The sequence below is a fragment of the Thalia democratica genome, chromosome 6 (assembly GCF_965202585.1).
Source record: "Thalia democratica chromosome 6, ktThaDemo2.hap1.1, whole genome shotgun sequence".
NCBI lineage: Eukaryota > Metazoa > Chordata > Thaliacea > Salpida > Salpidae > Thalia > Thalia democratica.
In genome coordinates, this window is record NC_139170.1 from 57,813,963 (window position 1) to 57,830,750 (window position 16,788).

The 16,788-nt window shown below is 22.8% G+C and overlaps 1 protein-coding gene across 1 annotated transcript; it reads left to right on the forward strand.

The window, feature by feature from the left end:
* Positions 1–9,428: 9,428 nt before the first annotated feature.
* On the forward strand, positions 9,429–11,235 carry LOC145839255 (uncharacterized). Its single transcript, XM_082946853.1, has 4 exons — positions 9,429–9,554; positions 9,810–9,967; positions 10,294–10,589; positions 10,951–11,235. Exons 1-4 carry the CDS (start codon positions 9,429–9,431, stop codon positions 11,160–11,162), a joined length of 792 nt encoding a protein of 263 aa, XP_082802979.1. The 3' UTR covers positions 11,163–11,235.
* Positions 11,236–16,788: the final 5,553 nt, after the last annotated feature.

A 16,788-nucleotide genomic window follows, 5' to 3' on the forward strand; every position in this document is an offset into this window, starting at 1 on the left:
TATAATAATCAACGTATAACTAGAAGTATTTCTAAAATGATAAAAGAAAACTTAGAACAAGTAAGTGATAATAGCGCTAAAAGTATAAGCAAAATGCATAACAATAAAACTATAAATAAATATTCAAAACCAACTAACCCTAATAGTAATAAGTTAAGTAATATGCCTAAAATATGTAATTGCCGTAAATTAAACAAAGATAACTGCCCATTAAAAGGTAATTGTTTAATTAAAAATGTAATTTATAAAGTTAAAGTTGAAAGTAAGGGCCCAGATAAAATTTATATCGGAAGTACAGCAGGTAGTTTCAAGGATAGATATGCTAATCATAAACATACTTTTAAAAATATAAATAAAAAACAAAGCACGCGTTTATCGGATTATGTCTGGAGCTTTTTTCACAGGTACGGTAAAAGGCCAAACATGGAGTGGAGTATTGTTTCAAAGATAAAACATGCATCCAACGGAGTAAGTAGAATTTGCCCAACTTGCAATACAGAAAGAGCAGTAATTGCAGCAGAAGATAAAGACCTACTTCTGAATAAGCGGCAAGATTTATCGAATATCTGTCCCCATAACCGACGATTCTACTTTAAATAACTCTGTCTATTTATGTACTAATTTATTTCACAAAACTTACATATACTTGCAAGTTTAATACTTCATGTTTTTAAGCTGTATAAATTATTGAACAATTTGTTAAAATTATTATGACGTAACATTTCTGCACAACTCAATTTAATTTTCATTTTTAAAACCTGTCTATTCTTAGAGCTTTTTGAGGTTAGTGCCTACTTTTATTAAATTTGTTTTTTTTTTGTAGACGATTTTATAATTTTATGCTTTTATCCCAAACTTTGTTTTTAAACCATAAAGTCCATTTATAGTTACTACCTAGATAAACACTATACATAATTATACATGCTTTTTTCTGCTTTTTTTCTAATGTGTGTTAACATTTTATAGACTCCGTAGATCTGTTCTTAAATTTATTTGAGAGCAGTGAAACGCCGTTAGTTGAAATAAAGTTTTAGCACAAGAACATCTGTGATTTATGTTATTTATTAATCAAATGTTTTACGTCTTAAGATTTGTCTGTTTTTAAGAATTTTCAAAAGTTGGTAAAAACTAAGTAACTTTTAGTTTAATATTGTAGAAGTTTAAATGTTTTTGGTGATGAGTTGTAATCTCACACTTAAAGGTGTCTAAAATGTAACATAAGAACTTATTTACCACAACAAAATTGCACTTAAAATTGAAATTGTTTCCAACACAAACACTATTATAACGAGAAAGGCAATGTGTTTGTTATATTTCATAATGCACGTGTTATCTCTTAGACTATTTGAAGAATTGCTGATTAATATTGTCACTAACTAATCGCATATATCTTTAGAAGTACATCTTTTCTATAATCCATTGATTGGTGATTAGATTTTTGGAATAAAATTCAAAAGTATTTGCTTATACAATTTGTATAATCATATTTTTTTTCTTAGTCATAGGATTAGTAATGGTAGAAAAAGGGTTATATTTTTAACTAGAAAAATTTATACAAAAAAAATCAATAAAAAGTTGCTATGTATTAAATTTGTTTTCTTTTAACTGTTATTAATTATAAAACATTTTTATTTAACCGCATATTGGATAAAATAACTTTTTTAAGAAAGAAAATGAAAACGAGAGTAACACTAGAAAAAAGTTTTTTCAGTCGTAAAGTTGTTTAAGTTCACGTTTTAGCTTTAACTTAGTTTGTGTTGGCAGGTAGCTATTTAACTTTACTAATTGTTTGATGTTAATAAGAAGAACTTTAAAAAGTAATTGAACTTAAGCTGCAGTAAGTTTTGTATTACAACTAAACAAATTTTTACCTAAAATGAAGATTAGTTTTATGTTTGTGTTTGCTTTGTTGACGGTTTCTTTCATTTATATTGTGTTGTTTTTGCTAATATAAAAGTACAATAAACATAATGTTAAAAAAACATATGAGAATATATAAATTTGTTTCAAACAAAATTGATTGCTAGCCATAAAATTCTCGACATTAAAAAATTTGTTTTATACAAAGTTTATTCGACTAAAACCTAAAAGTCAGTTTTTTATATCCGTAAAACACAAATCTAAAATCTAAAACTTGTTGTACTTTTTTAGATTTGTTATTTTCAATTGGTTGACAAGTTATTTTTATTAAACAAAAAACGTTAATTTAAAAACAGGTAGTTATCTATTAGTTAAGTTTTTTAAATAAACAAAAATAAAAAAGTTTTATAATGACATCGAAGTTGTCGTAACTAGGTGATTGACACTTGTAAAATGTGAAAAGTTTATCCGATTTTTGTGTTATTCGTATAAAGTTATAATTTTTCTTGAAACAACACACTGTAATGACATTTTCATCATACACTGCTGCAGTAATCTACCATACTTTTTCTGATATCCTTGTTGTAGTTTAAAGAAAACAGTAATTTAGATGTAGAATTTAGATGAAAGTCAATATGATTGTGTTACAAAGGTTTTTATCATACGACAATATTTTTTCACCTAACTTTTTATTAGAAGTTCTTCTTAGTCACTCCATTTTTGCTTGTAAAGTAAATTATAGATTATTTTTAACTAAACTTATAATTTCATTGTAAAAAAAATAGAAAATCATTGTTGCTTATGTTGTAAGCACTTAAAATTTACCTTAAAAAACTTATCAAGCGTTCAACCATAAAAATCACCAGTAAAAGCTGAAAAGTTGTTTTTATTATTAATTAAATACAAATTTTAATTAAAACTTTAATTATGAGTCATTAAGAACATGAACGTGATTTTTAAATTTTATTATTTTAATTTTTTTTGATTGATGTATTAAAAATTGTTTGTTATTCGAGATAAGAAACTTTCAAAATCAACCCATTAGTAAATACTAAATGTTTTGATCTTTATTTAGTGATATAAAAAAATAATACAAATAATTTTGTTTTTGCTAAAACGGTTTTAAAATGGTAAATTAATATAAAAGTTAACACAATGGTTAATTTAATCAGTTATTTGTTAATATCAAATATGTTTTGTAAGTAATCACGTTTTAAAATTGAAAATGTTTTTAGACAAAACTTTAGTTTAAAAGTAAATTTAAATCTTAGTACATATTTAACTAGTTTTGTTATTTTTACCTATATTTTTACTAATTTTTTGAAGTTTAAAGGTAAATTTAACACCGTTCCTGACCAAAATAAGGTTAAGATATAATGTTTAGGGGTTTTAAAACTAACTTTTTTTGTATAAACATATTGTTCATAATCAGACACATACAGTTACTCTAAAGTTTGTTTTTTAATGATTTTTACATAAAAGCTTTTTATTGATTTTGTAATAATTTTATTGTTTGTCTGAAACTAAAACTATCATTTACTTCTTCTTGATTTATTTGTTTACAGTTAAATTTTTTTTATTACTTTCAAGTGGTTATTATTACAATAATAATTCATGTTGTTTGTTTATAAACAGTATGAAACAAAGTTTTTATAAGAAGAAGTATTTATTTACAGCATTAATCATTTTCTGAGCCTAAACTACTATTAGGGGCAAAAGTAGTTCGTATTTACATCTGCAAAACTGTTAGATACTTTTTACAACTAAATAGAATAATTGAACTATAGCTTATTTTACTATATATCAGTGTTCATACTATATATGTTTGCTTATATTTATATTTTATCAACAAGGAAAAATCTGAAACAATAAGAAGTATAAGTATCAATTTTGCTCATTGCCTTCAAATATTTTTTCTTTATTTTAAGCTATGGTTGTGAGATGATATTGTTGTTATGAAGCATATTAACTGACAAACTAGTAAAAAATATTTTTTGGTTCTAAAAGCTCTACGATTCGTAAATGGATATACAATTGTGTTTATAAAAATTACTTCAATAATTATTTTAAATTATTTTAAACTATTATTTTATTTACTTGGCTAAAGCTACTACACTACACTAAAATTTTAAAAACTAAAAACTTTGCTATTTTATTAATTTTTTTGACCTTAACATTAGTTAGGTTGTTTTAAAAACACGGTTTTTAAAGTTTCAAATAAAATATTTTAAATAAAAAAAAAGCAAAATCGCTTAGTTATATAGATATTTTAATTTTTGTCAAAATCAAGTTTGAAATTTCTAAACCTTTCAATTTATTATCAGAATTGAACTATTTTTGTAAGTTTAAAGTAGATCTAAATAAAGTTTATTTATTCAACACTTTAATAGGGTTTGAGTCTATATGCTAAACATTTAACAAACTTTATTTTAGAAAGTTGAGGAATGTGTAAAAGTTTATTACTAGTATAAGCAAAGTAAATACATGATGTATTATATTGATATTAATAAAAAATAGTTTTACTGTTCCTATACGATTATTCTAGGACTTAAACAAACGAATCAAGTAATTTGTCTACTTTTTGTTATGCCGAAAAATTGATACTATTATTAAGCTAAAGGTGTTAAAATTTTTACAAAAACAAACTTGTTTGTGTATGAAAATTATCTTTTATTTATTCAGTTTGAATGGTTACCTTTACATTATAAAAACATTTATGTTTATGAAAACAGCATATAAAAGCTTTTAGTTTTATTGGCCTCATTACATTGTGCTTCGTTTATAACTTAAAGATTTAATCGACATGTAAACATTGAATATATAGCTAAAAATAACACTGAAAAAGCTTTTACTTTATAATTTTCTTCATAAATTAAAGTTTTATACTTAACTTTCAAAAATATCTTTAAAAAAAGATTGTTCAGTTCACATTAGTTTGATTTTGTTGTAAAATATTTTACAGGTAGGTATAAAAAAATTTGTACGCGTTTATTTATGTTTATATAGATTCTGTTTCTACTTAATTTTTATGTAAACTAGACTGAAACAGTAAAAAATACTTACATTTGTAAAACTTACAGTAACTTGCTGAGAAATTTTTGCTTTTTGAAAAAATTATGAAATTTGTTTTAGTTTTAGATCGCATTTAATATGAGCAAGATTTAAAAAGTTATAACTTACTATTTCATTTAAACATTGTTTTATCGGTATAAAATGATTAAACATTTGCAGGTGTGTAAAAACAGTTTAATCTTTTATTAACTGCGCAACAACAAATTTATGTAATTAGAAATGTTTTCAAAATAACTCTAATTGCAATAAAAAAGGTATTTCACTTTATAAACTTAAAGGTAACGTTTTTTTTTATACTGTAAACTATATATTAACGCACTATTATTATCAAATTAAGAAGTATTATTTAAAAAAATACAAATAGTTAGTACTAGTTATTAATGTCTCTTGTTTTAAACTTATTTGTATTAACACAAAGCAGCATAATAAAATGTTTTAAATGTTTTTTTATAAAATAATAAATATTTAAATTAAACAATGTTTTTATTTTTTATAGCTTTAAGTTAAATATTTATGTGTTTGAACTTAAGTATTTGTATAAAATCTAAAGCATACTATGATATTATGTTATAAGGCAAAGTAAATTTCTTGGTTATTCAAAAAAGCACAGGTCATTTATATAACTTAAAAAAAGTAAATATGTCAAACGATAGTAGAAGAAAAAGTTTATTTTTACAGTCGTTGCAGTTGTAAACATATCTAGCTAACATTAAAGTTTTTAACTTGGCTATACTGGCAGCTTGTGAGCTTTGAGAAAAAGTTTAAAGTCTTAACTTAGCCTATTAATAATTTAAAGTTGCTAGTTTATCAACTATCTTTGTTTTGCTGATAAATGTTTGTTTTCAGTTTAGTTTAAGACTTACACAAACTTTCAAGTAGTTTCTAACTTTAAATTTGTGTTTAAAGTTAAGTCAAAAACTAAACTACTACAAAGACAAGGCAGTTTTGACTGTAAAAGATTTCGTTTGTAGATTACTTAAGCTTTATATCAGTCAAAGAATACTTAATAAAGAAAAACTACCAAAGTCCATACTAATTAAAGGAATTTATGTATCTGAAATGTTGCTTTATAACTTAGTTCTATACTAATATCTAAGTAACCGAGAAAAATTTTTATAATGATTTTTTTATACAGATTGCTTTTCAAGTCTGAGAAGTTATATATACTTTCAATTTTTTATGAGTTTTAGCTAAAAAAAAATAGATTTGTTAGAGTTTTTTTTAAAAGTTTAGTTATTTTCATTTTATTTTGAGTCAAGTTCTGTATGTTAAAAAAGTATAAAATCATTTATGATTAACTTTAAATCTAAGTTCACAATACTAACATTTTTCAGCTTTACATAAAAAAAAATCTTAAACTTCGTGAGTTAAAAGGAAATTTTAGTAATTGCAAGTATTTTTAAATTAAAATAAATAAATGTTTACATAACTGTTTTATATAAAAAGGTTAAGCAATGTTAGTACAAGGAAGTTACATAAAAACAGGTATTTCAAATCTTTGTCTAAAATAAGTAAAATTTTAAATTCAAATAATATAAAAAATTGAAATGTAATTTACAAGGAAGTAAAAGTAAAGCAAGTGTTTTTAAAGTTTTTCTAAAATAAACAAAACATTTTACCTCACTATTTTATTTAGAAATTATCTTATAATGCTGGTTTTATTCAAGCTTTTATAAACATACAAGTATATAAAATTGTTTAACGCTGTGTTAGACTAAATATTTGTTATTTTTAGTAACTTCTAAAAGCACTATTTAACTTATTGCACTTGAGTATGTTTATAAAAACACTTCTAAGTAGAAACAAATGTACAACGATGACTTTTGTAATGAAATTAGTTTTTTTTTTAAAGCAATTTGTATTAAATGTACAAAACCTAAGTCTTAGTTTTAGGTTATTTGTAATACTGTTTTGATACATTCGAAGTAAATCAGCCTAAATAGTAAAATAATTTTACTAATTTCCTTAAAAACATTTGTAATTGATTTAGTTTAAAAAATAAATTGACAAACTTATAATATTTTGGTTGACGTTTTTTAAGGTTTAAAAGGTTATCAATTTTTTAAACTTTTCCAATAAACTTATCTTTAATATGTGATAAAGCACTATAATAACCTTTTTATTGCTAAATGCTGTTATAATCGATCTTATTTTTCTTATTGGCTTATTTTTGTAGAAAAATGGGAAATTAAATTTTTTTAAATTTTTAATATGATTTTATTAATAGGGCTATTTAACAGTAGTTTTTACACAGTTAGATATTGTTTGTGTGTAAAGTAATTGTTGTAAACGTTTGTTTTACATTTTTTGATCGGAGTATAAAAACTATATTTGCTACAGTGGTAGTGAATTTTATTTTAACTTAACTGTTTCAAGTATAAGTATCTAGAATATTTAGTAACTTTTTATACTATTATAGGTTAGTTTGAACCAATAAAGTTTGACTAGAATTATTATTTTTTAAATAAAACAGTTTAGTTTTTAAAAGCAAACGTTCTAAACTTGTTTTGAGTTTTGCTGTGTTTGTTAACGTTTTTGTTTTGTTAGTGTTTTTTGGAAGTAAGATTATTTTGTTATTTTATTTAAAACAAACTTACGACAAGATAATTAAGGTGTGTTAAGATTTATAAAAAAACCTTTTATTAGCGTTTATGTTTCTCATAAAAGCAATAGTAACACTAAAGAACTTTTTTGATTTTAATATACAAAGAAGACTTTAATCTTTTTATATCTTATAATAAAAACTAATTTCTTCACTTTTGATTGATTTGTTTATAGTTTTATTCCTTCATACTGCTTTCAAGTGGTCACTATTGCGTTAATATTTTTATGCTGTTAGGTTTGTAAACAAGAAAGCTAGTTTTCTTTTTAAGTTTTAAAGTGCATAAGTTTTATATGTTATCAATTTAATTTTGTAAGTAACTTTGCAAGAGTAGCGGTTTTTCATTTTTTAACTTTATTTTAAAGTCATGTATGTCATGTAACTCAAAAGAACTAAATAATTTTAGTCTTTTATTTACTAAATCACTGTTTAACACGTCAAAGCTTGTTTAATGTTTTCAGAATTTTAGTTAAAATTTTTAATTTTTAGTTTTAATAATACTTTTAGTAATTATAAATTTTCAAAGTTTTTAAGGTATCATAATAAAATCAACATTAAAATTTTATAAAAAAGTAAATTGTATTGAAGATAAAATAAATAAAAATGCTGCTGAGTTTATTTTTATAATTCAATTTAAAGTGTTTCTAATGTTTTGATGAGTCGTTTAGCTTAAGATATTGAAACTATATATTGTAAAAAGTTTCCTAATTAATAATAAAACTAAACTTAAGATAAGCTTAAAAAATTTATTTTACAAGTACAACATTTAGCTGATCTGTTTCGAAATGTAAATTTAGAAATAAAAAGTTTTTTCGGTTTAAAAGTTTGCTACTTGCATTAAAAATTTAATCAAGTTAAAAATATCTTTTTGAATCAATATATTTTTCTAAATAATAGTTAAGTTCACGTTTTTTCTGTATTTAAAAATTGAACACTTTTGAATTAAAGCATTTTTGTTCAAGTATAGCAGTTTTTGAAATATATAAATACATACATGCCACCATGCCAAAATATTTAACTTTATGTTTATCTTTATGCCACTATGTTTTTAACTTTAAAAAAAGTAGTAAGTCAAGTTGTTTAAAGTTTTGTCGTCTTCATACTTTTAAAAAATGTTAATTAATAAAGTAAAGGTGTAAATGTTTTTATAAAAACACATTTGTTTGTACAAAAGATAAGCTTTTATTCATTGAGCTTGAATAGGCTAACTTCACATTTATAAAGAAAACATTTTTGTTTATGATCAAAGCATTTAATCGCTTTTAATGTTATTGGATTTTTATTGTGCTCTATCTAAATCTTGAAGGCTTGTTTTTAAATGTTCAGCTAATATGTTTATACTAGATTTTTTCTAGTTCTATACGAGTTTACAAAATATATTTTTCTTTTTTTATTATTTAACTGTAACTAAAGTTAGTTGTTTTTATTCCGAATGAGTCAAGTAAGTGTTACAATGAACTGATAGACATTAACGTTTTTAGAGATATAATGTTTGTGGTTGTAGAAGGAAAAATAAAAGTAATGCAGTAGATGTTTTAACTCTATTCTTGAAGTTAATGTTGTTTAAGTTCAACCTTTTTCCATTTTTTTTGTCATAAGCAACTAACTAATAAGATACAACATTTGTTTTCAAATTTAGTATAACTAAAAGGATATATAGACTAACAAAGTTCAGTTGTTCATACTAATCTTTAAAAGTATTGTACTTGAGTCCACAAATTAATAATACTAAAGAAAATCTATAAAAGAAAATAGAAATTTTTTTTAAATAACTACAAATGTGTTAAAAATATATTAATAAAGATATTTTAAAACTTGTTATCAATTTTTTTCTTTTTAACAGATACAGTTAATACCAATAAACATATTTTATAAAGTGTCCAAACTATAAACAATGACTACATCTGATATGAAAATTAGGTGGTTTGATGATGTATTTGAAAATGATCAGATTGGAAAAAGCTTGTCTGAATTGAAACAAGAATTTGATACACTTATACAGAAAAGTATGAAGGCTAAGGTAAATTGTTAATACATTTGTTGTTTGACAATTAATTCAATAAGTTTTTAGGGCTTTACATTGAGCATTTGAATTAAAATAAATTAGTTGAAACCTCTGAGATAAATTAATACTGAAATTAGTTTTTAGTTCTTAAAATTTAAACAAAGTTATACTCGTTTATTTTTAGAGAAAAAAATTACAAACTGTTAAAATTTGATAAATGGGGTAGACTATTAATGTATACTAATAATCTATAATATTACAAATTTATAGAAAAATGGCCAAGAACCTAAAATCTTGTATGATAGCTATCTTACAAAAAAGCTGGAGAATAAAACGCCTGACAAAAACCTGAGTATTTCAATGAATGACTCCAAAATAAAACCAATATCCGGTCAAGGAAAACTAAACAAAGCTAAAAGCGTTTCTAGGTTGGTAATTAAAAGACAAGCTTAAAGAAAACATAAACATGTATACCTTGGTTCTATACATCATAAATTTAATAAGGATTTAGTTTGTTTATACTTTTGAAGATGTTATATATATACATGAAATTAAGATATTTAATAAATCAAAGTAAGTAAAGTTGAGAATTTTGAATTTTACGCTAGTAAAGCTTCAATAAAAAATTTTAACAACAGTTTATAATGTTCGTAAATTTAGTAAAAAAATGTTACTAACTACTACAGGGTTTTGTATAAAAACAATTCTAATATATTCACATCTATAAGAATAAGCTTAAAAAACAACTTTTCAGATTTTTCTACCAGTCAACAAACAATTTATCCCGCAAAAAGATGCTCAAGTCAAACATCTCACTTCAGAATAGAAAATCATCAGTCAGAAGCTCCTTCTTTGCCAATAAAATGAGGAGAAAATCAACCCTTGTGATGTCACAGTCTGTTACGTCACAATTACCGAAACCAGTGGAGGGTATTGAAGTTGAGACAGATGATCATTATTTTGTACCACCTGTAGTGGAAGATGGGGAAATAGTGACAAATTTCCAGTATTTGACTTTGCATAATACTGACAAACTTTTCTCCGATCAATGTTAGTTTTTTATTACTTCTATCAATAAATTTGCTTAGTTTTCTCTAATAATTTACAATTAATTCTCAGTACTTCCTTAACACATTATAAAATAGTTGTTATAAAACTGAAATTGGAAAAGTATTTTTTGTAGTTTGTTTGGAATAAATTTATACTAATCTTATTTCTGGTTTTTACCAAACTTAGATTTTGTTAAAAAAGGTAAAAATAATAAAAATGCCAATTTTTTTAATCTGGTTTTGTAATTGTTTAAAGTTTAATAAAAATCGTATGCTTCACTATAAAAGAATATTGCTTTTAGAAGTAAGAGTTACAAGTTTTCCTTAAGTAATATTTACTGAAAGTGTTTTAATAAACACAGCAAACTCAAAACCAAAGAAAAAGCGGAACTATCTACGCCAAACTTCACAAGATATATCACAAGCAATTACGAAAATTGTAAAGAAAAACCAAAATTCAGCAACAAACAAAAACGAACAGAAGAAAACTCTAGAAGAAGTCTACAATCAAACTTTCAATATTGAAATTGTTAAAGATCTGTACATAAAAAATAAGAAAAAGTCTTTGAATTGATAGTACAATAGGGTTAAATTGATACCATAAACATATAAGGAAAAAAATATTACTTACTTTTTTTTAATTTAAAAAATCATAATCCAAATTCAGTGTTGTTCTAAATAGCCTTAATACTACTTTTTTTTTTATTTCAAATCATTATTTAAACATAATTTTTATCGGTTTTGTAATTGATAAAAAAGTTTTATATACATATTGCGAAATTGAAATTCACTCGTTTACATTATTTCACAACTTTTCTATACATAGATAAATTTATGTTTTATTAACATAAGTGGACAGAAGATGTACAAGAAAATGTTTAAAAATCTGTTTTACTTTTATTTTTTTAGATTTTTTAAAACTAAATATTTTTACCTTTATAATTTATTTACAAATTAAATGTTATGTTCTTTTTCTTATACCAGAGTAAAGGTACAATATCAATCACTTAAAACAATTATCTTATACTTTAGTATTTTTATATAAAATTTTTTATACATTTTGAAATTAGTTTGAGGAATTAAGTTTACAACTGTGATAAAAATATTTATAGCTTTTTAAATTTTAACAGTTTAATTTAGTATTATTACTTCTTAACAAATGGTTTTGTTTAGTTTTTGCAATAAAATGTTTTTTCTAAAACACTGTATAACAGCTATATTAACGAAATATGTGATGCACTGCACAGGCAACTTTATTTTATACACTGAAGATTAATCCACAATGTTATTTAACTAGTTTTTCTTAATCATACTCTCCTCTTTAGCATATTATATTTAGTATTTACTTTGGAAAAATAAAATAAGCACTTATTACTTATACAAAGTCTATTCATTTTTTATTTTTTCAATTTACTTGCAATAATTATTTTATACTAAATAAAGTTTTAGCGTTATAAAACGACTTAAAAATGTGATATTAGGAAATAGATTATGAAATACTTTGTTAAACTAGTTAAAAAATAGCTCAAAGTCATTCAAAAAAGTTTGATAGCTGTTTATATATAACCACTTGTACTACAATTAATTTAAGTGTATCATTTAACTTTGATAATTCATTGCACAATTTCAAGTATAACCACATTAATTGGTATTTAATAAGACTACTTTACTAAAAAACTTATAATCAAGTAATTTTTAATTTTACTTTAATGTATAAAAATTATTATAAAACTTTTTATTTTTAAATCTGTTACTTATCTGTTATTGACTTTCTAAACTTAGGAAGTGTTTTAGTATGACCTTTATACATAAATATTAGTTATATATTGTATCCTGTTATAGTTTTTAAAATATTATTCAAATTTTTATTTAAGAATTTCAAACAACTTGAATAAAGTTCAAATTCATTCAAAAGAATTTAATTGCTGTCAATATATATCTACTGTACTACAGTTAATTTAAGTATACTGTTCAAATCTTATACTTAATTGCAAAGTTTTGAGTAAACTGGCATTAATTAGTTATCAATTGTTTTTTTAGTCGAAGCCAGAAAACTATTACTATAAAAATATTTAGTTAACAAAAAAATTATTAAAATGTTTTTGAATGACAAACTTTAACTTACTTTAGGAAGTGCTTTTTGAAGAACCTGATACAAAATATATTTAAAATACTAAAGCTATTAGGCATAAGTATGTTTTTTAATAATTTTGATACAGTGTTACTTAGAGTTTATACTAAACATTATAGCTACATTATTTTTTAAAGTAAGAAATTTTAAAAGTGTTTGTCGATTTTTTAAATGTTCTGTAGTAAAAACTTTAAACTCAAAAATAAAGTATTTAGATATTGTATTAAGATATATGTCTGAAGTTTAACAGTTTTTTAAAATATAGTGCAAGTGTGATACATAAGTACTGTTTGTTTATATTAAGTACAGTTGTAATACTAGCAAAACTAAAGAGTTTTAATTAAATATGTACTAAACCATGCGTATAATTGATAATTACAAATCCGGTGTTTGTTTACTTTAGGTAAGAATAGTGTTAAATGTTTTTGAAATAACTTTCTGTAAATATTTTTGTTGTGAAATGTTCTCTGAGATTATATATTATGTCAACAATGTAAAAGTTATAAATTTATTAGAAAAAGTGCGAATCATTGTAATGCTGTAATAGTACAAAATGAAATTTGGCTTTGTTTAAACTAGTACATAGGAAATTGTGCGGTGAAGCTATAAATTGTTTAATAAAGAGATTAAAAGCCAAACCACTTAAAGTCTTGCATTAAATCTTTGAAAAAAATGGTTTTATAGTCAAAATAAATAAAAATATTTTACAGTCGTACGTCTTATTTACGAGGTTATAAAATTAGTCTTGCTTATTTTTAACGTTAACAGTTATGTAAGAAAAAAAAACTTTCAACTTTATGAGTTTAAATGACTTAAACTCTACTTTTGTCAATAAATAAGATAGCTAAAATATTCTTAAAAAAAAAAAAAACATATATACATTGTTGTTAAAGAATATAAAAATTGTATAAAATATAATTAAGTTCGTACTAAAGACTGCTCTAAAACATCATTGTTTAAAAAAAAAAGATATCTGTTATATAAAAAACTCTTTAACAACCTATAACACTTTTTATAATTAATTTCAATTGTTTGATTTGTTAACAGAATAAATAAAGTTTTATATTTGTTTTATTGAAACTCTTTTATTAGCTTATTACATTTTAATCTTTTTTTATTTGACTACTCTGCAACAACTATGTCTACTTAAAAATGTTTCACTTTATTTGGATTTTAAATATGTTTTAATTGTATAGACTTTATTTAAATATATATGAATGGCTAATAAGAAATGTTTTTATAACATCAACAATAATCGAGTTTATACTTTCTAAACATCAATAAAAATATTAAGAATTATAGGGTTTTAAGTGAAGTAATTCAATAGTAAAACGAATGACAATATAAAACTATACGTATGAAAAAAAAACTTGTACTTTTTATGTAATTTACTATCACCTCTGTACTACTTTCAAAATACTATACTAAATATATGCTATTTTTCCTGCACTGTTTTTAAGTTATAAAAATTTTTGGTTTAATAAATAAAAGTAACGTTTTTTGAACGTTTATATTTAAAATTCAAGGAACTTAAAGAAACACTGTCATTCTTTGAAAACTTTTAAAAGACAAAAAAATTATTAAAGTGGATATTTAATTTCAAGATTTAAAAACAGGCCTAAATCATGGTTTAACTAGGAACAGTTGTTTAAAATAAATCAAAGCTGCTAGTAGAGAAAAAGTTGTTAACATCTAATAAAAAGTTAATTTAATCTTATGTTTTTTCAACTATTCAAGATAATGTTACTTAATTAAATTGACGATGCATCTAAAAACTCCATATAACTTAAAAAATAATTAAACAGTTCATTTTCATTAATTTATTTTTATTTAAACAGTGAATTTAGTGAATCTTAGTTTTGTACTTATTTCTACTAAAAGGAACCAAGAAAGTAAACAACAAAAGGTACTAACAAGCTCTGTTTATATTTGAAGACAAGAACACATTAGAAACTATGTAAAGCAAAGTTTGAATAGCCTTATATATTTAAACTAGCAACAAAACTTTAAAAAGGGGATAAGCCTGGCTTCATTACACTAAGCATATTACTACAAAATATTTTACGGTTAGTTAACTACAATACATTTCAAAGTAGTCATAATCTTCTGTTCATGAAACCTAAGAAAATAACCTCTGAAGTTATAGTAAGTACCTATGACTGGTATAATTTATTAAATAAACATACTTTTTATTATGGCATCATTAGTTTGAAAATTAACTGTCATGTATTCAATAAACAAAGTAAACTGTTAAACATTATTGATACATCGAAAGCTATACCTCGTTAAACTTTTATCTTTTTTAAGTTAAAAGTAATTGAACCATAACAAAAAAAGATTTAATCGCATTGAAACAATATTCACTTTACTTTAATCTCCTACTTATTACTTTTCCAAAAATTAATTAATTTGTGAAAACTTTTATATTTGATAAAGTAATAAATGTTAATGTGGTCTAATCAAAATCTTAATATAATCAAAAGGCTATTTTAGCTCATTATATAATAGTTGTAATTTATCAATAACGTACTTACATGCAGTTGAGATCGAACAAAAAAAAAACTTATTTTAAGCAGAAAAACTTTCTTAACAAATTGTCAGTGTTTTCATAACAAACTAACAAACTTACAGAACATGAAAAATTGTATCTTATAAATTTAAACAATGAACCTAATTTATTGTACGTGTTCAAACCTTAATATAGAGAAGATCTAGAATGAAAAACCTAATTTGACGGCACGACATAATACATAATTGTTGTTTAAATTTCTATAAAATATTTATTTTAAAATTATTTTAACATATTGTAATATAATCTAATTATGAAAATACAGTATAAACTATCTTATAGTTTATATCTTTCTAGAGTTTTCTACTGCTAAAAATGGTGTAAAGGTACAATTATATTGAAAACATTTAATCATTGAATATGAATAACTAAATTTTAATTTTGAGTAGTTTAGTAAACCTAACGTTTTCAAACGTTTAAATACAACCTTATGAAATAAAATTGGAGTGTTTTATAAAGTTTTAAAATATCAAGTAGTTTAACTTGATACTAAAATAAAATTGTTTAAAAACGAGATTGAAATTTTAAATTAAAATAAGGCTGGTTTGAAGATATCAATTAAAGAATTCTTTTTAATAACTAATTTGTTTATGTTATAAATAACAACACATACAAAGTGTTATTTTTTCATTTACTATTTTAGCTTTGAATCTTATCTTTAAAAAAAAACATATTTTCAAAGATGTTATTGCAAAGGTTGTTTTAAAGTTTTAACATTAACATTTTTGAAAAGTAAATGGGTTTCAACCTGTTTTTAAATTAAGTAAAAGTTGAGTTTTATCGTTTATAGATTAAATTTATGTTCCGACATTGTACAGTTAACGTAAAATCAATAAAAAGTAACTAAAAGATAAAAATGTAAAAAAATAAAAGTAAATTAGACATTAAAGTTTTCAAAATTATTAAATTAAACCTCGAAATCACTAGTTTTAATTTTAATGAAAATTCCTAAAGATTGTTAAATAAAAGTATTTTAAAGTACATTTATGACAAAATCGTTTGATTTAAAACATTAAACTTAAAAATTGTCTTTACAGCACATTGTTGTTTTAACTATTTAAAAAACACAGTTTAAACTATTTTTTAGTTTATATGTTCCTACAGTACTTAACAATAAATATTTGTTTATATAATGATATCTTTACAGCTAATACGTTTTATAACTAGAAGTATGATTAAATAATATAATCATTAAATGTCGATAGATTAATTGCAACTTAGAGTTGAGTTCGATAAACCTTACATAACTAACCGTTAAAAAACAACCTTATAAAAGTTAATTGGACAGTTTTACAACGATATATAAAATCAACTTTGATTGGAGTACTTTTTATTTTAAATAAAACGAGAGTAACATTTAGAAATAAAAAAGGTTAGTCTAACGAACATGTTAATATTGGAAAGTTTATTTAGTAGTCAGTCACGTAGCCAAGTGAAAGTGTTAATCAAAGTTTTGTTTTTATGATCAAAAACTATTAAGCTATTTTAAAGTAAGTATAT